At 44.0% G+C, this 23,238-nt stretch overlaps 1 protein-coding gene across 1 annotated transcript in view; it reads right to left on the bottom strand.

Annotated features, from left to right (window-relative positions):
* Window positions 1-23,238, bottom strand: part of mat2b (methionine adenosyltransferase II, beta) — a 130,451-nt gene that overhangs the window by 46,007 nt on the left and 61,206 nt on the right. Inside the window, exon 4 of the mRNA XM_037687737.1 lies at window positions 16,466-16,618. Coding sequence (XP_037543665.1) covers window positions 16,466-16,618 — 153 coding nt within the window. The remainder of the gene's footprint in view (window positions 1-16,465; window positions 16,619-23,238) is intronic.

Below are 23,238 nucleotides of genomic sequence, written 5' to 3'. Positions count from 1 at the left end.
GACAGCAATGATGACTCAGATTGGTCTTTCTATTGCTGCACTCAAACTTGCTGTTCCGGTGAAAGAGCAACCCACTGATAGTGAGGCTGTGCTGACCCCACCAGTACCATCAACGAGCAACCCATCACCTGTCCTACCATCAGTCACAAGTTGGTCAGTTCCGCCAACCGTAGTCCCAATTTCAGGCAGTGAGCCACGGCAACTACCTAGTTCCACTTCACAACCAGCACCAAGACAATCCGCTGCCAGCATAAATCTCCATCCACCCGAAGTCCAGCGCTATGTCGTGTAGCACATTGTAAAGAATGAAGACAGTTCTACACATCATCAGCAGCTCAGAATGTTTTCAGGACGTGTACCCAGACCAAACCATGAAGCAGACTTTGAAACATGGAGGTCTGGAGTGGAATTGTTATTGAAGGATCCGGCTGTGTCTGATGTCCAGCGTTCGAGAAGGATAGTGGACAGTCTCTTGCCTCCAGCTGGTGATATAGTCAAGCACCTAAGTCCTGACACACTGCCCACTGTGTACTTGGAGACACTTGATTCTGCATATGCGACAGTGCAGGATGGTGATGAATTGTTTGCTAAGTTTATGGATACCTTCCAGAATGTTGGAGAAAAGCCATCGGCCTACCTTCAACGGCTCCAAGTTATGCTGAATTCTGCAATGAAGAGAGGGGGTGTGGCAGAGGCTGACGTTAACCGTCAATTATTACAACAGTTCTGTCGTGGGTGCTGGGACGACAACTTAATTGCAGAGCTTCAATTGAAACAAAAAAAAGTAAAGCCACCTAACTTTGCTGAACTGTTGCTCCTTTTACGTACAGAAGAAGACCAGGAAGCAGCAAAAGCCCTGCGCATGAAACAGCACCTGGGGTCTACAAAGCAGAAAGTTATGACCATAGTAAGGGTGAAGAAAAGGGAACCTTAGCTGCCCTGACCAGCACCACAGAAAGACTGGTCCAACAGCTAGCTGATGTCCAGCAACAGCTAGCCTTGCTGACTGCTCACCAGCCTAACACCTCTTATCATAAGACTCAGACTTTCAGGCAGCACCCTGGTAAACCTGAGAAACTTTTGGCATCATCATCCAGCAGAACCCCATCTCAACCCAAACCAGGCTACTGTTTCAGATGTGGTGAAGATGGTCACGTGAGACCACAGTGCCAGAACGAACCCAATCCAACTCTTGTTGCCAAGAAGAAAAAGCAGCATGCCCAGAAGCAACAAACCTTTCGTCAAAATCATTTAAACTAAGTCCGGTGCCTTTTGAGGGACTAACGGGTGCCAGGGATCAAAATTGTCCCAGGAATATAAAGAAAGTCACTCAGTGTGCAGAACAGTTCATAGATAAAGTTCCAGACCAATTACCAAAAGGGCTCATTGGCTCAAAATGTTCTGTCATCCTGAACATTTCTGGATCCAACTGTAACTGTCTACTGGACACAGGTTCACAGGTGACCACCATTCCTGTTTCTTTTTATAACAAGAACCTTTCTGACCAACCTGTGAAGCCACTGAACAATCTGCTTGAAGTGGAAGGGGCTGCAGGACAATCTGTGCCTTATCTGGGCTATGTTGAACTCATATTGACCTTTCCTAAAGACTTTTTAGGAACAGATTTTGAGGTTTCAACACTTGCTTTAGTTGTTCCAGATGTTCGTCCAGAGAGTACATCACCTGTGCTTATCGGAATGAACACATTGGAGATCTTGTATGCTCAATACATTGACAGTGAGTTTTCTACCTTTCAGCCCCAAGCTTATGGCTATAAAGCAGTGATGAAACTTCTGGAACTGCGTCACAAGAAAACCCAGATGGGAAGTGCGGAGGTTGTGCGACTAATGAGCCAAACTCCATTCCTCATTCCAGCAGGGAAGACAATGGTCCTGGAAGGTTCTGCTAAAATTGACACCCAGTCTAGAGTTAGGTGGGCAATCATTGAACACCCGTCTTTAGCTCTTCCTGGAGGACTGTGTGTGCAGCGTTGTTTGATCACCCTTAAACGCCACATGCCATGTAAAGTCCCTGTAGTCATCAGAAATGAGTCGGAGCAAGACACCTGGATCCTACCCTTGTCTGTTATTGCTGACATTTGTGAAATATCTACCATCTTATCACAACAAGTGGTTGCCTCTACAACAAAGCCTCACAAGGAAACTAGTTTGGATTTCAACTTTGGTGATTCGCCTATTCCACCAGAATGGAAGGAGCGCATAACGACAAGATTGAACGACATGCCTGAAGTATTTTCTCATCATGAAATGGACTTCGGCTGTACAAATAAAGTGAAACATCGCATTAAGCTCAACGATGAGACACCATTCAAGCATCGAGCACGTCCTATCCATCCGTAGGATCTTGAAGCTGTTCGTAAGCACCTGCAGGATCTGCTTGAATCAGGGGTTATAAGAGAGTCTGAATCACCATTCTCTTCTCCAATTGTGGTTGTCCGTAAGCAGAATGGGGATGTGAGGCTGTGCATTGATTATAGAAAGTTAAACCTACAAACAGTTAAGGATGCATATGCGCTTCCAAACTTGGAAGAATCCTTTACAGCCTTAACTGGGTCCAAATGGTTTACAGTGCTGGATTTGAAATCTGGCTTTTACCAGATAGAGATGAACGAGGAAGATAAGCCAAAAACTGCATTTGTCACACCTCTTGGTTTTTGGGAGTGGAATCGGATGCCGCAGGGGGTAACCAATGCCCCGAGTACCTTTCAAAGATTGATGGAGAAGTGTATGGGAGACTTGCATCTTAATAAAGTACTTGTGTTCATTGACGATCTTATTGTCTTCTCCACCTCTCTTGAGGAACATGAGAGGAGGCTAATGCAAGTACTAACCAGACTAAAAGAGTTTGGTTTAAAATTGTCCCCTGAAAAATGTAAGTTCTTCCAAACCAGTGTGCGGTATTTGGGCCATGTTGTGTCTGAAAAGGGGGTAGAAACGGACCCAGAAAAGATATCTGCATTAAAATCCTGGCCAGTTCCCCAAAACCTTAAAGAGCTAAGATCTTTTCTGGGATTCGCTGGTTACTATAGGCGGTTCATTAAAAACTATGCTACCCTTGTCAAGCCGCTAAACCTCCTCACACGTGGCTATGCACCAGTTCGTCAGTCCACCAAGACTAATGGTCTTTTGGCTAAGTACCTTGATCCCAAACAGTCCTTTGGTGAAAGGTGGACCACTGATTGCCAAACTGCCTTTAGTGCAGTAATTGAGAAGTTGACCTCTGCTCCTGTACTTGGATTTGCCAATCCTAAGTTACCTTATATTCTCCACACAGATGCAAGCACAATAGGGCTGGGAGCTGTGTTATACCAGGAGCAGGAAGGTAAGCTCAGAGTAATTGCCTATGCCAGCCGAGGCTTGTCCCAGAGTGAATCAAGATATCCAGCCCATAAGCTTGAGTTTCTGGCCTTGAAGTGGAGTGTGACAGAGAAGTTTCATGATTATCTGTATGGGGCCAGCTTCACTGTCATTACAGATAGCAATCCACTCACATATGTCCTGACATCAGCAAAGCTTGATGCCACCAGTCACCGTTGGTTAGCTGCACTTTCTACATACTCATTTAATATGCAGTATCGTGCTGGAAGACAAAATTTAGATGCTGATGCCCTGTCAAGGCGCTCTCATGGGGAAGCTTCAGAAAAAGACCTTCCATGCAAAGAGTGGGAGCTAGTTCACCAACTCACAAAGCAATTGAGTGAACCTGGCGGTGCTAAGGAGATATCTTCTGACATTGTGGATGGCATTTGTCAGAGTTGTCTGGTGAGAACACACCTCCAGTCAGACTCATTACATAATATCACCATGGTTGAGTCCTTATCAGCCAGCATCAAGGTCATTCCAGACACTTATGTCAAGGAACACTCATATGGCTTGCCAATTATTCCATCTCTGTCACAACATGATTTAAAAGAAGAACAGCAATCTGATCCTGCTATCCGCGAGGTAGTTTATCAGCTTGAGACGGGTGAAAAGATTCCCCACACAGCTCGAGAGGAATTGCCCGAGCTGCCCTTGTTGCTGCGAGAATGGAGCAGGCTGGAGTTGGAGAAAGGTGTGTTGTATAGGAGAAGGCAGGAAGATGACAAACTCATTTTCCAACTAGTTCTTCCTCCAAACCTACGCTCTACAGTCCTCAAAGCCCTCCATCAGGATATGGGGCATATGGGCATAGAACGTACACTCGATCTGGTACGCCAAAGGTTCTTTTGGCCAAAGATGGCAGCTGTAGTGGTCACGTAGGTACGTGCCACTAGTTGTAGTATGACAATATATGAGATATATATGCATACTTTTTCACGAGTTCCTCATCTTTCTGGCTGTGTAATGACGTGCATTGAATTTAACAGAAATGTAACGAGAGACGTTATTATCTTTGACCCATCAAATCAATGCGGTCATTTATTTTCAGAATCAAAGTTTAACATCAAACATTTACATTAATTTGGCAAAATATGAAAATAATAACAGACAAGTTTCACAAATAATGAGCTTCAATCACGCGGCGGTGATTGAAGACTTTGCTTCAGATATTTCTAAAGTATCTGTACTGATTTTATGAGAGAGAGAAGAGTTTTAAGATGAAATGGAGTTATCTTACAGAGAGATATGTGAGGGAATTAATCTGTTTGACCAGAACGTGCACGCTTCATCAGATCTCAGCTTGCCTCCGGTACACTTTAATCGAAGAGGAGACTGTTACCTGGTTGACGTAAATCAGCTCGATAGAGAATCCTCCAGACTTTTCAGCGTCTCCGTTGAGAGCAGCTGAAATCCTTAGATAGTCGTGTGTGGTTTTCAAACAGAAATTATAATCCCAAAACGTCTCTGGATCATCTTGAATGCGTTTGCACCCAAGACCTCTGAACTCCTTTCATTCTTCAGAACTTCTCAGACTCTAACAGAATCTTTCAACTCCAGCAACTCTCTAGTTCTTCATCTCCCGAATTCTTTTCCATTCTCCATTCTGAGTTCTAACATGAACTGGGAAGTTGCCACATTTTAAATGGGTCGACTTCCGGTTCAATTTAGAGCTTTCTGATTCGTGGATGTACCAGAAAGAGGTGTGTTTTTGTGACGTAAGATGTTATCTAAGCCAAGGTCAGAGAATGAGATTGTTCAACAACTGACAGAGAGATTATTGCAGAAAAGCAGACTTCGTGGAGTCAACTCTTGGTAATCTTCTGAAAAAGTTTAAACATGACATCTTTCTCGGTAAACATTTTAGTTGACCGAAAACCGACCTTTCACATACTTACAAAACTTAGCTCATTTCAGACAGAAAATCAAGAAATGCATATTAACCTGATTTCTTCTTTGAATGAGGAATAAAAATCATTACTTACTGTTTATGTGAAATAAAAATGAGTAGTTCTTTTCAACCTGTAACATTGAGTGAAACTAACACAATTTGATTATTAAACATTTGTAATACAGTAATGATTATAGAGAATTGTCTTTTCTGCTTGATTAATTCAAGAAAGAAAGTCACCAGATGGCTCAGACTGTATTCAGATCAATGAAAATAACAGTCTCTGTCCATCTGATAGATTTGAGGTCATCAGGGTCAGATCAGGGTCAGATCAGGTTCACTACACAGCTGATGTGGACCGAACCATTAAAACCTGTGAACGTTGTGTTAGGCGTAAGGCTTTGATTGAAAAAGCAGCCCCACTGGTGAACATAAAGACCAGTCGTCCTCTTGAACTACTGTGCATGGACTTTTTATCCATTGAGCCAGATAGTGCCAATACCAAAGACATTCTTGTACTCACTGATCACTTTACAAAATTTGCTGTGGCCATACCCACTCCCAACCAGAAGGCAAAAACTGTCGCCAGATGTCTCTGGAATGACTTTATGGTCCATTACGGCATTCCAGAGCGCTTACATTCTGACCAAGGGCCAGACTTTGAATCAAAATTAATCAAAGAACTCTGTGAGCTGGTTGGAATTAAGAAGACTCGAACTACTCCCTATCATCCAAGGGGGAACCCGGTCGAGCGCTTCAACTGAACCCTGCTAAATATGCTGGGTACACTGGAAGCCAAGCAAAAGTCTATGTGGCGGGAGTATGTAAAACCCCTTGTACACGCTTACAATTGTACAAGAAATGAGGTCACAGGGTTTACACCCTATGAACTCCTGTTTGGTAGATCTCCACGACTCCCTATTGACCTAGCTTTTGGCTTACCAGTTAAAGAACCTCCATCTTTCTCCCACTCAGAGTATGTTAAAAACCTCCGATCTCGGCTTGAGGAGAGCTATAGATTAGCCACACAGAGTGCTGTCAAGTCTACCAAAAAGAATAAAAGATGTTTTGATAAGCGAGTGACACCCTGTGGTCTGGAGGTCGGCGATAGAGTGCTTGTTCGTAATGTTAGATTACGCGGAAAGCACAAACTGGCGGATAGGTGGGAGCAAGGGGTGTATGTTGTTGTTAAGCATGCAGGTGATCTTCCTGTCTACACTGTAAAACCTGAGACTAGGGATGGACCAACTCGCACACTCCATCGAGACCTACTGCTGCCCTGTGGGTTCCTCTCAGCCAGTATAGTAGATTTCCCTGTACCTGTTCCTGGCCGCAGACCAAAGACTCGTAGCCAAATTCAGAATCACTCTGATTTTGCTCTGGAAGGAGAAGGGGATTCTGATTCAGATGCTCCCAAATGCGTTGAAAGAACCATCCAACCTGAACTCTTGATTGAGTCTGGTGATGTAGTGAGATTTACCATGTCATCAGCCCCAAGTGACACTGTTGATGCTGATCCTTCTTTATCAGGTTCAGTAACAGCCCCTGCATATGCGATACCTACGGCTAAGGAATCTTTGCCACTGTCCAATGAAGAGCTGCTCAAGTCTGTCGACAAGGCAGAAGAACTAACAGAAATGCCAAAGATGGAGGAAAACGCTACAGCTTACCCTTCTTAGTCTGTGGAACTGCCTGTGGAAGATGATGTACTTCCTGACATGACTGAAGACTTACACGATGCCCAAGTAGCTGTGGAGCCTAAGGGTGAAGGTCTTGGCCTTGAGCAATCTGAGTCATCATTGGATCTGACATATAACGGCTCTGCCACTGCGTCTAATGATGCTGAGGCTGAGATAGCCCTCAGACAATCTACCCGGCAGCGTCACCAGCCAAGTCGACTGCAATATTCGGTATTGGGTAACCCATTGATTTCTGTTGTTCAAACCTTGTTTCAGGGCTTATCTGATGCCTATACGCAGGCTTTAAACCATCGTCCCTGCAGCAGATGTTCAGAACTGGTAAAGTCCCATAATTCTCCTGCAACGAGGACGTGCACAAATTAAGGCGGGGAGGGTGTAACCCAGTCAATTTTGGTGCTTGTATTTCTTCAGTTTTATGCCACTGTTTTGGGACTAAGTGTGAAATCTCATGAGATTTCACGGGATTTGAGTTTCATAGAAAAACATAGCTCCTCCCATCAATTGGGAGAGCAGGTGTGTGACTGAGGAAGTTCAGAGCTGCTGCAGGTGGGCATTAAGAAATTTTGAATACATTTTATAGACTGTCAAATACTGTCAAATCCTTACTGGTATGCTTCTCAGCTTTTAGATGTTTCTAAACTGTGAGACACTGCTGTTTGTGCTTAAAAGACCAGAAACAAGCAAACTGGTGAGTGTTTATATTTTTTCTAGCATGCTAATGCTGGCATTAGCATGCTAAAGCAAATCCTAATTGTTTGTTAGCTTATAGCCTTTAAATATAAATGGTCAAATGCTATTCAATGGATTTAAAGGTTATGTTGTACTTTTGTGTCATCTTTAACACTCAATCATACAGCGACTATGAATTTGAAGAGTACTCTATTTGGAAATTATTGTTTGTATATTTATATTATGATAAACAATTTAGAAAAGTAAATCATGTACATGTAGATCATCAACATATTAATCCTATGTATTTGTAAAACTAATTATGGTATGGTATTGATGGTGATTTGTGAACTGTGGGATTATTACAAGCACTTGGATTTAGTCTGGAAAATTTGGGAGATCTGTTCATTTATTGAAATATCTTGGTTATTGGTATAATGAATGGATTGATGATGTTGATGACAGAGCTTATTATGTACATATTGTAAATATTATCAAAATTAATACAAAGCACCTTATGCACTGTTTTTTTATCCTTGTGTTCTTGAAATGCAAATGCAACCATAACCCTTCATGAGGAAGACGTTAGGACCTTCTGATAACTGGCCTGTTACTAATACTGTTGAGTGAACACCATTTTTGCCAGATCTTTAGCATTTACATCATATATGCTACATGCACATGACCTGCTCTAGAGAAGATAGAGTGATGGGTTCAAAATGGTCAAAAGGAGCTACAGATTGAGGTGGGATAGATGGGTCATGATTTGGAGGGGAAATGAGAGTATGTATGTAATTGTAAGAAGTTGTCACACAGCTCAGTCTAGGCTTCCAGAGGTGATGGTTCAGTGAGGTGGAGAACAGAGTTTAGGGTGGAGAAGAGGACATGTGAGTTGCGAGAGTTTCAGGTAATTATATCAAAGAAGTATTTGGATTTAGCAGCTTTCACCGCTTTCTGATAACGGCGCCAACTCTCTTTAAGTATTTGAAAAGAGACCTGCAGCCTGTCTTTCCTCCACTTGCGCTCCACGCTCCTACGTTGCTGCCTAACGGCCTTGGTGACATCATTCAGCCAAGGTTCTGCTCTGAGTTTCTATTTTTTTGGTTTTAATAGGCGCAAAATGATCCAGAGTCTTTAAGCAGAAAGAGTTGAACTGTGATGTCAGCTCCTCAGTGGTGATGAGAAACACCGGGGGTTGAATGATCATTTCAGAGTTATAAACATCTGTGAAATGTGCAGCAGTGAAATGGTTAATGGTCTGGCTGTGTCGTGCAGGAATGCACGACTTAGGAGTTAGATGGGGGAGGGTGAACTCAAACTTGACTGGCATGTGGTCTGAAAAAACATTATCACCAATAATAAGATTATTCTTGTTAAGTCTTGTTCACAAATGGGGGAAAAATTGAGCGTGAGATCGATAGGCGGATAGGTGCAGCGTCTGCAGTGAAGCGGGCGCTGTACAGGTCTGTCATGGTGAAGAGAGAGCTGAGTCAAAAGGCGAAGCTCTCAATTTACCGATCGATCTACGTTCGATCTACGTTCCTACCCTCATCTATGGTCACGAGCTTTGGGTTGTGACCGAAAGAATGAGATCTCGGATACAAGCGGCCGAAATGAGTTTTCTCTGCAGGGTGTCTGGGCTCTCCCTTAGAGATAGGGTGAGAAGCTCGATTATCCGGGAGGGACTCAGAGTAGAGCCGCTGCTTCTCCACGTCGAGAGGAGCCAGTTGAGGTGGCTTGGGCATCTGTTTAGGATGATCATATTTTGGTGTGATTTCAGCTAAGAAGTCAGAAAACTCATTTATGAAATCCTTAGATCGAGGTGGGCGGTAAATGAGTGCAAATAAAGTCTGAGGTGAATGTCCAAGTTCAAAGACGCTTAGCTCAAAGCTGTCGTGGGAAACTGGAATGGGCAGTTGTTAACAGTCAAAAGTTGATTTGAATATTGTTAATAATCCACCACTGCGCCGGCCTGATGGCCGCGGTGCGTTAAAACACAGACCGTTCGGTGGCAATAATTCTGTCAAGGCGATGGACTCACTCGGAGACATCCAAGTCTCTGTGATGCAGAAAAAGTCTAACTCGTGCTCTTGAAAGTAGTCCCTGAGGATATAAGTTTTGTTGGTAACAGATCTTGCGCTGACCAAACACATCCGGATACTGTTCAAAGTGGAGCCAGCAGCGGTGGAGTTTGTCCGCGCTAATGGCCGCAGGTTTTCAAAAACAGCCCCTCCAGGTCGGTCCGAGCGGTGCATCAGCCGACAACTCCCATTGTTTTCCTGGTCCGGGCATGCGGGAAGCTGGCGATGGAAACCATGATCACCATCTGAAGAGGAAGATGCAGTGTGCAGAGCTTTAAGCTTCACCAGCACATTTTCCCCAGCGTCTGAGGCGATATCTCCAGGCAGGCAGGTGAGGAGCCCAGCGGAGGTAAACTGGCACGTCCGCCAGCAGTGGGGGAAGGGGGGGGGGGTCCAGAGGTACGCTGATAATGGTCCAAATAAGCGACATCAGTGACAGAAAAACGAAGATCCAGAAGCTGTTGTGGGACATACATCAGGAGTGAATTTATGCCACAGATAAAAAACAAACAAAACAAAAATAATCTGAACACCATCGGCAGAGGTGAATTGCAAGCCATGTACACGGGCGCCATCTTACCGGAAACATGATCCCCCAAACCCTGATTGACAAACTATTCACACTAGGACTAAGCCCCTCCATTTGCAACTGGATCCTAGACTTCTTGACAAACAGACCACAGTCTACGAGGATCCACAACTTCTCCACCTCCACCATAACCCTCAGCACTGGCTCTCCTCAGGGCTGTGTACTGAGCCCCCTCCTGTTCACTATGTTTATGTATGATTGTGCGCCTACCCATCCAGGCTGTCATATTGTAAAGTTTGCAGATGATACAGCGGTGGAAGGATGCATCACAAAAAATGATGAGTCCAGCTACAGGCAAGAGGTGAAACACCTGGAGAGCTGGTGCAAAGAGAATAACATTCACATCAATGTGAAGAAGATGAAGCAGATGATCGTGGACTTGAGAAGGAACAAACACACCTACACCCCCCTCGAACATAAGAGGACCTGTGGTGGAAGTGTTCTCCAGCTACAAGTACTTGGGTGTACACATGAATGACAACCTCAGCTAGAGCAACAACACCACCAGCCTGATGAAGAAAGCTCATCAGAGACTCTACTTCCTCAGGCGGCTGAGACAAGCTGGTCTGGAAGCTCAGTCCTCACCTCCTTCTACAGGTGTGCAGTGGAGAGCATCCTGTGCTCCAGCATCAACATGTGGCATGGAGGCTGCACAGCTGCAGAAAGAAAAACTTTTCAGAGAGTGGTGAAGGCTGCACAGAAGATGTTGGAGTCAGTCTCCCCACCATCACAGACATCTACACCTCCAGATGCAGGAAGAGAGCCACCTGCATCATGAAGGACCACACTCACCCAGCACACACACTTTTTGCCCCACTCCCCTCAGGAAGGAGGTTAAGGAGCATTAAGTGTAGAACCACTAGACTGAGGAACAGCTTCTACCCTGAGGCTGTTAGACTCATGAATCTCTAACCAGAATAATCACTGTGAAAAATCAAATCATGTTGCTGCTGATCTGTTTCATGTTGCTGCTGATCTGTTTCATGTTGATGTGTTCATTTGTGCTCATCTGTTCACACAGACTCATGTTAGTGCTGCTGTTCAACATAATGTTTTTATGCTATTAGTGATTAGTGTATATTTAGTTGATGTTTTTCTTAGTTCATATCTTAGATCTTCTTACTGTTTTTCTTTTACATTTTATTGTTGGATGTAAGTGGGACCCTGTGTACATAATTTTGTTCCATCACATGTACCATTCATTCAACCTTTATTTAGACAGGTAAATCCCATTGAGCCTCGAGGACTCATTTACAAGAGAGACCTGATTTCAACAAAGAAAGATGACAACAATGGACAACAGCAACAACAATAAACAGTTATAAAAAGTCATACTGCAGGTGTTTTTTTTTTGTTTACCAAAAAGGAAGGCTAAAAGAAAAAGGTAACAAAACAAAAAAAAAAAAGAGGTAGATTCTAAGGCGAATGTAGAAAAGTAAAAACAGGAACATGTCTGCATTGGTCCCTGCCAGGAGTCCAACAGATTCTTAAAGCCACTTAGAGAGGTCAAGGTCGAGAGCTTCAGATCTTTTTGTAAGATATTCCAGGAAACAGGAGCGGAGTAGGAGAAGGTCCTGTTGCCTAGTTCAGTCCTCACTGAGGGAACACTGCAGGTAATAATGTCCTGAGAGCGCACGCTGTAGCTGCACTCACACAGAGACATGTAGGAGGAGATGTATGAAGGCAGCAGACCAAGAAGTGATTTAAAGATTAAAATGTACCAGTGAGAGAGTCTGTGTGAAGTTAATGATGTCCAGTTAACCAGTGGATACAGGGTGCAGTGGTGGGTACGATAATCACAGCCAGTTATGAATCTTAGTGCACCATGATAGACGGCATCCAACATCTGCAGGGTTCTTGTAGGAGCGTTCATGTAAATAATGTCATCATAATCAATTGAGGGAAGGAAAGTCACAGATACAAGGCATTTTCTAGCATTCAGGGTTAGACAGGATCTGTTTCTGAAAAAGAAACCCACTTTAACTTTCAGTTTCTTTACCAAGTTTTCCACATGGAGCTTAAAAGAGAGATGTGAGTTGACCAAGATACACAAATATTTATAGGAATCAACAAACTCGATGGGGACACTATTTGAGGATAAAATCGGAGGAAGAACTGCTGGGACCAACTTTTTATTTGAAAAAAGCATCCCTTTGGTTTTGTCGGCATTTAGGACAAGTTTGAGACGGAACAAATCTGTCTGGATAATGTTGAATGCAGATTTCAAAAGCTGGAAAGCCTTAGCAACAGTTTTAGCTCGGCAATAACATTTATTTTGACCCATCAAAATAAATGTGGTCATTTATTAACAGAATCAAAATTTAACATCAAAACATTGTACACTTGATTAGACTGATCTGGTTCTGATTAATAAAACTTGGCACGTTTTACTTAATAAAAACAACAGACATTTCTGAAGGCATCTGGATTAATTACTGGCAAGACAGAAGTTTAAAGATGGGAAATGAAAGAGTTTAAAAGTAGAGAAAATGTGGAGGAAGATGTATGTCTGTAGACCAGAACAACACGCTCCTTTCAAACGCAGCTCGCCGTGGTACACTTGCAGTGAAACCAGTGACGACTCTTTACCTTGGCGGAGAATGGGTCAGCTGCGGTCAAGAGGTCCCTGGCACGCTACCTTTCAGTGTCTCCTCAGGGCGGCTGCGACTCGGCAGAAGTCGTGAGATAATCCGTTCCACAGAACAAACTTCCTCAGCAGTTATAGGGCATTCGCCGGGTGGAGCCACAGCGAGGCGTCGTGGCTTCTGCAGAGATGGATGACTCCATCAGCCTGGAAAACTGAGTCTGAAGTTCCACTCAGCAGTGGAAAAACTCCAGAACTACTCCACAGTACTCCAAGAGACTCAGAAGAACTTCAGAAGAACTCCAGCCGAACTCCATCAGACCCAGAAGAACTAACTGAACTAGGAAGTGTCGACTTTTAAAGAGTTCTGCTTCTGGTCACTTTTAGGAAGTCCTGATTGGTTGAAGGAACCAACAGGGGTGTGGTTTTAGTGACGTCAGAGGGTCATTACAAGTCAGAAAACAGCCGGAATGTTTTGAGAACGGTTAGTTACAGACGAGAAAATATTTTGGAGAGATGACAGACTTACAGGTGCCAGTTTTCTTATTTACTGTCTGAGAGGTTTAAAAACACGACAGCTCGTTCCAATAACTTGTTTCTTGACTGTCTCCGACTTTTGACTGACATCACTCTTCTCATTTCAGACAGAAGATCAAAAATGCATAATTACTTTGTAAAATAGACATTTAACTTGATTTCTACTTTGAATGAGGATTAAAAAATCATTAATACTGTTTCACAGTTGATTTAAAATGAGTGGTTCACTTCAACATTTAAAAATGGTATGAACTGAACACACTTTTGATTATCAAGATATTGTAAAATAGTAATGATAATATAAAAAGAAGAGTGTTCTTTCAATTGATTAGTTCAGGATACAATTAGAAAGTCTCTGGATGAGCTAATTTGTATTTCTGGATTCAAATCAATGAAATAACAGTTCCTGTCCCATAAAGGTCTTCAGAGGCAGGTTTTGGTCGGAGGCCTAGTTCACTACAACGACAATAAACAAACTCTGACTCTGACTAACTTTATCTCCCAGTTGTACAATCTGTGCTGTACCTCTGATGATATAATTCAACATAGCTGTTCTCACCACTGTCTTGTAACCTTTTCCTTTGACCCTTTTGTCACAAATCACTCCTGAAACTTTTCTCCATCACTCCATCCTGTCTGGACTCTGTTCTTCACCTCTTTACCACACTCCCCATGTTCCTGGACAGTGGACCCCAAGTCCTTGAAGTCCTGCACCTTTGTGACCTCTGCTCCTTGTAGCCTCACTGTTCCACCTCCTCCCTCTCATTCACACACATGGACTCTGTCTTACTACGGCTGACTTTCATTCCTCTTCTTTCAAGTGCATACCTCCACCTCTTCAAGTTCTCTTCCACCTGTTCCCTGTTCTCACCACAGATCACAATGCCATTTGCAAACATCATCGTCCACGGGGATTCCTGCCTGACCTCATCTGTTAGTCGGCCCATCACCAGAGCAAACAAGAAGGGACTCAGAACCAATCCTTGATGCACTCCCACCTCCCCCTTGAAGCTATCTGTCATTCCTACAGCACCACTGTCCTGCTGTCCTCATACATGTCCTGCTGTCCTCATACATGTCCTGCTGTCCTCATACATATCCTGCTGTCCTCATACATGTCCTGCTGTCCTCATACATGTCCTGTTGTCCTCATACATGTCCCGTACCAGTCTAACATACTTTTTTGCCACTCCAGATTTCCTGATGCGATACCACACCTCTTCCCTCGGCACTCTGTCATATGCTTTTTGTAAATCCACAAAGACACAATAGAGTTCTTTCTGACCCTCTCTGTTATTCTCCATCATCATCCTCAAATCAAATATGGATCTGTGGTGCTCTTTCTTGACATGAAACCATACTGCTGCTCACAGATAGTCACCTCTCGTGTAAGTCTTGCTTCTACAACTCTCTCTCAGATCTTCATCATGTGGCTCATCAACTTAATTCCCCTGTAGTTGCTACAACTCTGTACATCACCCTTGTTCTTAAAAATGGCCACCAGCACACTTCAATCAATCAATCAATCAATTAAACTTTATTGTCCATAACATTCAATGAAATGGAGATTTGTCTTTGACATTTGGCTTATAAAAACAAAATAAAAATGTGATTAAAAAACTTTAAAAACTTTAACACCAAGCTTTGCTAAATCAATTACAAACATTCAGTTAAAACCATTCTAAAATACACAATACATTAAAATATGGAAACATCCCAGCAGACAGTAGTTTGTCATGTGAGGCTGCGTTTAAATAGGACCTTGTGAAGTACATTCACCGCAGAGGGAACAAATGACTTTTTGTACCATTTATCTTCACCAGTGGAACCAGCAGTCTTCTACCAGATGGTACCAACCTGAATAATGGTTGCAGTGAATCAGTTGGCTCATTGTAAACCTGGATTGACTTTTTTCCAGAACCTGACTGTACAGGTCTGTAAGTGTCATTTGTTGATGACCAATGACTTTACTACCTTGTCTGACCACCCGGGACAACTTGTTCCTGTCTCTGACTGGGAGGTTCCCATACCATGCGACAATATTAAATGAAACAACACTTTCAACCAGTGACCTGTACACCAACTGCAAAGTAATTTTGCTTGCATTAAAGCTCCTTAGCTTATACAGAAGGTGGGGATGCTGTCTGGCTTTTTTGTAAATATAGTCGGTGTTGGGCTCAAAGGTCAACTTGTTGTCAATTATTGTTTCAAGGTATTTAAAATCAGTCACCTGCTCTACTTCCTGCCCTAAGGCCTAAATGTAGGTCTGGTGCTGGCTGCTCCCCATCTACCTCCCAAACAAAGTTCCTTGGTTTTACTGACATTAAGGGCCAGAAAACTGTTATCGAACAAGGCAGAGAGCTGATCTATGAGCTGGGAGTAGGAAGGGCTACTGGTGTCTTTCAGACCAGCAACTAGGGCAATGTCATCAGCATACTTAATTAAAGTGAAATCTTTACTGTTGTGTTGTGCATATAGAGAATAAAAGAGGCGATAGCACGCAACCCTGCGGAACACCAGTGTTCAAGACCCTACAGTCAGACAGAGTGTTATCAACACAAACTCGCTGGGGTCTTCCTGTTAAAATTTGCTAATCCACAACACAAGGTGGCTGCTGACATTTAGATCACATAGACGTTTAAAAAAAAAATACTTCTTCTTCAATTCTACATTCCTCAAGCATTTTCTCACCCTCAAATATGCCATTGAATATCTGAGTCAAAACCCTCACTGCCATCTCTCCAAGACATTTCCAAACAACCACTGGTATGTCATCAGGTCCTACTGCCTTCCCATTCTTCATTCTTTTCAGAGCTTTCTGGACTTCACCCTCACTAGTCTTTCATATACATTATAAAAGCCAATTGGTAAAAAGTTATCTTTCTAAGGAAGCAGCAGATTGTGTTGAATCTTCACTTTGTCACAGTCTCCCATACTGAGCAAGCACAAAGGAGACAGCGGAAAAGAAGACAACGCCTGTTTACTGGGAGTTACCTAATATCACACCTGTTTACAGGGACAGACAGGACTTTACCTGGACAATGTCTGAGTGTCTCTCTCTCTCCCTCCAGTTTGCTTCGTCCGTACACGTTGAGAGGATTTGGAGAGTCGTTCTCTCCATATGGAGGGTTCCGCCCATCAAACACGTAGTCCGTGCTGATGTAGATGAATGAGGCTCCACAAACAGCTGCAAACATGCATCATATGTTACAGACATGATCACAGGTCTCTCTTTTAAATGTCCTCGTGTCTCAATGAGACTAACCTGTATAAATAAAGGTTGAAAGACTGAACTGGCAGATAGGCAGAACACCTTCAATTCATTATCCAGGTGTAATAAAAAAGCAACACACTAGCATTCTAAGACTATACCAGCCTTTCAAAAACCATGTTCATCCTTAACTATAGGATTTATCACAAAGTAAAGTCTACAGTCTAGTCTTAAAAGTAGGCAGTGTCAGCCTCACAGACAGAAACAGGAAGAACTGAAAGCTCTGCCTTCCATTTTACTTTTAGAAACTCTATCAACCACAAGTAAACCTGCAGTCTGAGAGTAAAGTGCTTTGTTAGGAAAATATGGAGTAATAAATGCTTTAATTTAAGATGGAGCTTGGTTGTTGAGAGCTTTAGGAAAGCAGTTACAGGCTTCTTGTGAGAGTTTAAACATTCATTCAACCTTTTTTGATACATACTGTGATCTTTTTGTAAAGAACTTTGGTAACAGTTTCTGTTTTAAATGTGCTCTATAAATAAATCTTGACTTGATACCGGTTAGTCCCACTGAGCCTCAGGGACTCATTTACAAAAGACCTGATTTTAACAGAGTGCTGACAACAGTGGACAATCGTAAAGAATGTGTACAAATTGAGAATAACAAGTGAAAATGAAATGGTATTTAAAAAAATGTAACAAAAAACCCCAGCTAGGTTATAAGGCAGTGTAGAAAACTAAAAACAAGAACATGTGTTAGATGGTCAAAGACAGTCCACTAACTCGCTCCTCCACTCCACAGAACCTAACATGAACACTGGCATCCAGATGTTCCAGATGTGTCTTAAGTGACAAACACATTTTTCAGATGAACATGGAGTCAGTGAAGGAGCTGTTGTAACACAGTAAAAATGACATAATCTGTCCCTTTGTCTGGTTTCTTTGGTGTTCATTTCCTTTCTAATTCTTATGTTTGACTCTGTGTTCTCTGTCATTCTTTACTCACTCCTTAGCCTGTCATCCAAGTCACCTCTCCGAGTCTGTGAGAATGGTCCCGCCTACAGACTTGCCTCCATGTTGCACAGTGGGTGATGAGGAAGAGACCTCACTACCATATTGCTCAGTGGATATCAAGGACAACAAACCATCTGCCTGTCCTCTTCCTGGTCGCAACCACAAGAGAGCCCAATGATGGACTCAAGCATGGTCCACCAAACCCCAAGCCCTCTCTCTGCCTGAGTCGGCCATGCCACGAGAGTCACCAGCGTCCTAGTCAGGTCCAACTTTGCTATGTCAAGCTCAGCCCAGTCCTGTCCAGTCTATGAAGCAGTCGAGTCATGTCCAGCACAGGAATAAACCGAGTCAGCCTTCATTTGTGTCTCCAGTGGTGCCCGAGTCCTCAGAGATCCTCACGTCTCCAGAGGTTCTTATGTCAAGTCAAGTCAGATTTATTTATAGAGCACATTTTAAACAGAAACTGTTACCAAAGTGCTTAACAAAAAGATCACAGCATCACAAACATTTCCTTGGATGACGTTGCACGTTCGTGGTGAGACGTATTGTGTCATTTCCTGTTTGTCTGTCGGTAGCTCAAGTGAATTGTTTGCTCGAGTCGTCTCTGTTTTCTGGATTTATCTGTCTTTTGCACAATTTTTCATTCTAGTTCACAAACACACTTAGTACAGTTGTTTTTCTACTGTTGGATAGTGCTTAAAACACCTCTTATCTTTCAACACGTCTCGGTTTTTATTGGTGTATTTGGCTCTGTTAGCTCCTGCTAGCGTTAGCTTAGCATGGCTGCTGCTTCTCTCCCTGCTTCCTCTGTTCTCACTTGATCCACATGTCAGATGTTTAGTTACTCCTCTGCCTCCTTTAGTGGTAATGATACATGTAACAAATGTAGTCTTATGGTAGCTTTGGAGGAGAGGCTGTCTGAACTGGAAGCTCGGCTCCTCGCTGTAGAAAAACCAGTAGCTAGCCAGGTCCCCTTAGACAGCGCAGAACCACAGAGGCTAGCTCCCGTTAGCGGTCCTCCATCAGACCCCGAGCAGCCGAGACCCCAGGCCAGCTGGGTGATGGTCGGAGCAAGCGTAGTGCTAAGGCTAAGCCCCCAGTTCATCACCGACCCATTCACGTTTCTAATCGATTTTCCTCACTCAGTGACACACCCGCTGAGAAGCAGACCCTGGTTATTGGAAGCTCCATAGTCCGAAATGTGGCTTTAGGGACTCCAGCAGCCATAGTTAAATGCATTCCGGGGGCCAGAGCGGGCGACATAGAATCTTATCTGAAACTGCTGACTAAGGCTAAATACAGTAAGATTGTTGTTCACGTCGGCGGTAATGACACCCGGTTACGCCAATCGAAGGTCACTAAAATTAATGTTGCTTCGGTGTGTGACTTTGCTAAAACCATGTCAGACTCCGTAGTTTTCTCTGGCCCCCTCCCCAACCTGACCAGCGATGACATGTTTAGCCGTATATCATCGTTTAACCGCTGGGTGTCCAGGTGGTGTTCTGACAACGACGTGGGCTACATAGATATCTGGAGTTCTTTCTGGGGAAAACCTGGTCTGATGAGGAGAGATGGCATCCATCCCACTTTGGACGGAGCCGCTCTTCTTTCTAGAAATATGGCTGATTTTGTTTATCCCCCAAATTATTGACAACCCAGGGTCCAGTCCAGGAAGCAGAGTTGTAGTCCTCCACCCCTCTCTGCTGCTTCTCCTCTGTTACCCACCCACACCCACACTGAAACAGTGTCAACTCGCCCACGGCTCAAATTAAATAAACCAAAAATCAGCTCTAAAAATATAAACCATAAAAATCTGATTAAAATAAACACAGTTACTTTACCAGAGCAAAATCATAAAATCCTTAAATGTGAATTATTGAACATCAGATCTCTTTCCTCTAAATCCCTGTTAGTTAATGAACTGATAACTGATCATCATATTGATTTATTGTGTCTGACAGAAACTTGGCTACAACAGGAGGATTTTGTTGGTATAAATGAATCCACTCCTGTTAATTATTTAAATGTTCATGTTCCTAGAACAACTGGCCGAGGTGGAGGAGTAGCTTCTATGTTTCAGACAGGATTATTGATTAATGTCAAACCAGTTATTAGTTATGATTCTTTTGAATCGCTGTCCCTCAGTCTTTCTCATCCAAAATGGAAATCAGAAAAGCCACTTTTACTACTCGTTAGATATCGTCCACCAGGCGCTTACTCTCAGTTTGTGTCTGAATTCTCTGAATTATTAACTGACTTACTATTAAATACTGATAAAATCATCATAATGGGTGATTTCAATATTCATGTAGATGTTGAGAGTGATAGTTTAAGCATAGCCTTTAATAATTTAATAGAGTCATTTGGTTTTACCCAAAACGTCCACACATCTACTCATTCTTATCATCACACTCTTGATTTAGTTCTGACCTATGGTATGATTCCAAGATGGCGCCGGGGTGTAGGGCTGCCCATCTCTCGCTCTCTGCTTGTATTGTATTTTTGTTATTTTTACAATGGTTGGTGCAGTGTGCCGAATCATATTTTCAGTATGATCGTCGGGCACTTTTGGAGCTCCGTACATTTGCTGAAATTCCTGCGGAGTTTTTGTACAGCGGTCAGCAGTCTCCTCCACCGGTCCTGTCTGAGATTCCTGCATTCCTTCTGCGTGACCGTGGGTAGAACTTGTTTAAAAAATGATGCAGGAATGGGATCAGCAGCAGGGGAACCAGAGAAGGAACCCCCCCCCCCCCCCGAACATAGTAGGATCTGCAGTGAAAGTGGTCTCCAGCTACAAGTACTTGGGTGTAGTACACATGAATGACAACCTCAGCTGGAGCAACAACACCACCAGCCTGCTCAAGAAAGCTCATCAGAGACTCTACTTCCTCAGGCGGCTGAGATGAGCTGGTCTGGGAAGCTCAGTCCTCACCTCCTTCTACAGGTGTGCAGTGGAGAGCATCCTGTGCTCCAGCATCAACGTGTGGCATGGAGGCTGCACAGCTGCAGAAAGAAAAGCTTTGCAGAGAGTGGTGAAGGCTGCACAGAAGATGTTGGAGTCAGTCTCCCCACCATCACAGACATCTACACCTCCAGATGCAGGAAGAGGGCCACCTGCATCATGAAGGACCCCACTCACCCAGCACACACACTTTTTGCCCTGCTCCCCTCAGGAAGGAGGTTGAGGAGCATTAAGTGTAGAACCACTAGACTGAGGAACAGCTTCTACCCTGAGGCTGTTGGACTCATGCATCTCTAACCAGAATACTCACTGTGAAAAATCACATCAACAAAGTGCCTGACAAACTTGTTACAGGTTCCGTCCGGCTCTCTGAGTCGCTGAACATCGAATTCGATTGGAAGGGGGACCAACTTTAGTCCGTTTAGAAAAACTGGTCAGTTTGATGATAAAAGACTACAGAGTAGTCGGAGGGAGCTGCCATCCATCAGCTTGTCGGAACTTGAATTAAACCACAACTTCACTAAAGAGCAAAATCCCCCACTCAGACCAGTTGAATCCTTCTTTCTCTCTCTCTTACAAACATCCTCTACACTGAGTTAAGTTAAACTTAAAAAACATAATAATTAAAGGATGCCAAAATCTCACTGTTCTCCACACAGCCAACATTGAACCAACAGTTCGAGCACATGCTCTCCGTGTGGGTTTTGTCTCCTCATCTTTCCCTTCCTTCAACCCCCCCCCCCCCTTTCCCCACCTGACGGTGAAGGCGGGCGCTGAGGATAGTTGCTCAAGCACACAAGGTAGAAAGGTGATATTTAAACAAACGTTTAAGACACTGAGATCCCCCCACCTCCACTAATCCGGATTACGGACCCATGGTAGGAGCAAGCGCTCTACTTAGGGGTTTTCCCTCCTCACTTTTCAGCCTCCCTCCTTCACCTGCTGGTGCAGGTGTGCGCTTAAACTGAGCCCTCCCTCGCAAGCGACGCTAGATTTCCCCAACTGCTCAGACTGCACAACCCCACACCCGAATGCAGCTGGGGGGCGGTGTGTGAGATGCCACATCAAAACTGACAAACAGCCTTCTCGCTGCTCGCCACCCATGAGCTCACGCAGAGCCTTCCCCTCTGCAGACGATGGCGGTAGGGATGCTTCATCTCTTACGCACAACACAAAGCGCACACACGTTCCTGCTCTTCCAAAGCAGTGTGGCATGGCAGTGTATGTGCCAGATGAGCAAATGGATGTACATGGTGGTAGTCAACAAGGGCCACACACTGCAGTTTGTAGCAACACCCTGAGCTCTTTTATTTGAATGATCATCCTCTCCTGACCCAGTCCAGGGAGGAAACAGAAATCCAATCAAGAGTTCTTGTGTCACAACTGTCTAAAACTGGAGTTCACAATAAACTGGAAGAAAAGCTCAATTATTCCCTCCCAGCTCATCACCTTTTTGAAACTCTGACATCACTGCTCCAGTGTGTCAAGGTTCACAGGACGGTGACAGCCGTGTCAGTCATGTGTCTGCAGGGAACGGTGTCACACACCATTGTATCTCTAGGTCCGTTAAATATGAAATGTCTGCAGAGATGGTTCAATTGTCTGTGCATTAACCCCACACGTCACAAACGCCGCATGATTATCATTCCTCCATTGGTAGGGGCGGACCTGAGTCACTGGGGGAATCCTCAGATCCTGTTGGGGGGGGGGGGGGGTCCCCTGGGCAGAGTGACATCATTCACTTCTGTGCTCACCTATGCGTCCCTCTCGAGATGTCTGGGGGGGTGGGGGTTTGTCCCAGACAGTGAGAGGGAGGTGGCCAGCGCACAACTCTCCATTGTGTCCCAGGCCCTCATTGAGGTGGCAGCCTCTGTTTTTTCCTCCCCCATTTTTCCTTCTTCCTGCTCTGCTCTCTGTGTGTCTGAAGCGCCTGGGTCTCATCTCCCGAACATAAATTAAGAAGACTATGGATTTGGTATCATGGGCGTTCAACTCTATTGATAAGATTTTTTCATCAAAGCGACAAAGTCCTGGAGAACCGGCTTGTCCAGCTGAGACTCCCGCTGTGGGGTACGTCATGGATTCGTGGGGAGTGTAGCAGATGATGTGTCTCTCAGTTCTGTCTCAGGAGGATGTTGAAGACGTTTATATATTTGGAATTATGATAGCAGGGACTCTGCTTTTTGGCATCGGCGGGGCTCTGTTTTATCGAGAAGCAGACGGCGGCAGCAGTTTCGGCCATGGAAAAGCTTCAGAGTCAGTGTGAAGGTCTGGTCCACGCTGTGGGAACTTTGAATCATCTGATTTACGAGCTTAAATGTAAGGTGGAGGCGATTGAGAATCGCAGGCCACCTGCAGCTTCTGGGACTCGTCAGCGTGGTGGGTTTGACCTTGAAGGAGACTAATAGCATGGATCAGCGGAATGGAATCCCACAATTAGGCATTTTCGGAATCAGAACACCCAGATAGACTCAAGGCTGAAGAAAAAAGTAATCTGTCTGCCTGAAGAAAAACAAGAAACAAGCTTATCTGAATCTGACTCCCTGACGATCTCGGAGACAGGTCGACTATCAATTTCTCCTGGGACATGAGTACCCAAGGACAAAAGCTTCATCTATTGC

The sequence above is a fragment of the Nematolebias whitei genome, chromosome 14, assembly GCF_014905685.2.
Source record: "Nematolebias whitei isolate Nwh7 chromosome 14, NemWhi1, whole genome shotgun sequence".
Classification (NCBI taxonomy): domain Eukaryota; kingdom Metazoa; phylum Chordata; class Actinopteri; order Cyprinodontiformes; family Rivulidae; genus Nematolebias; species Nematolebias whitei.
This window is presented reverse-complemented; position numbering and strand designations above follow the sequence as displayed.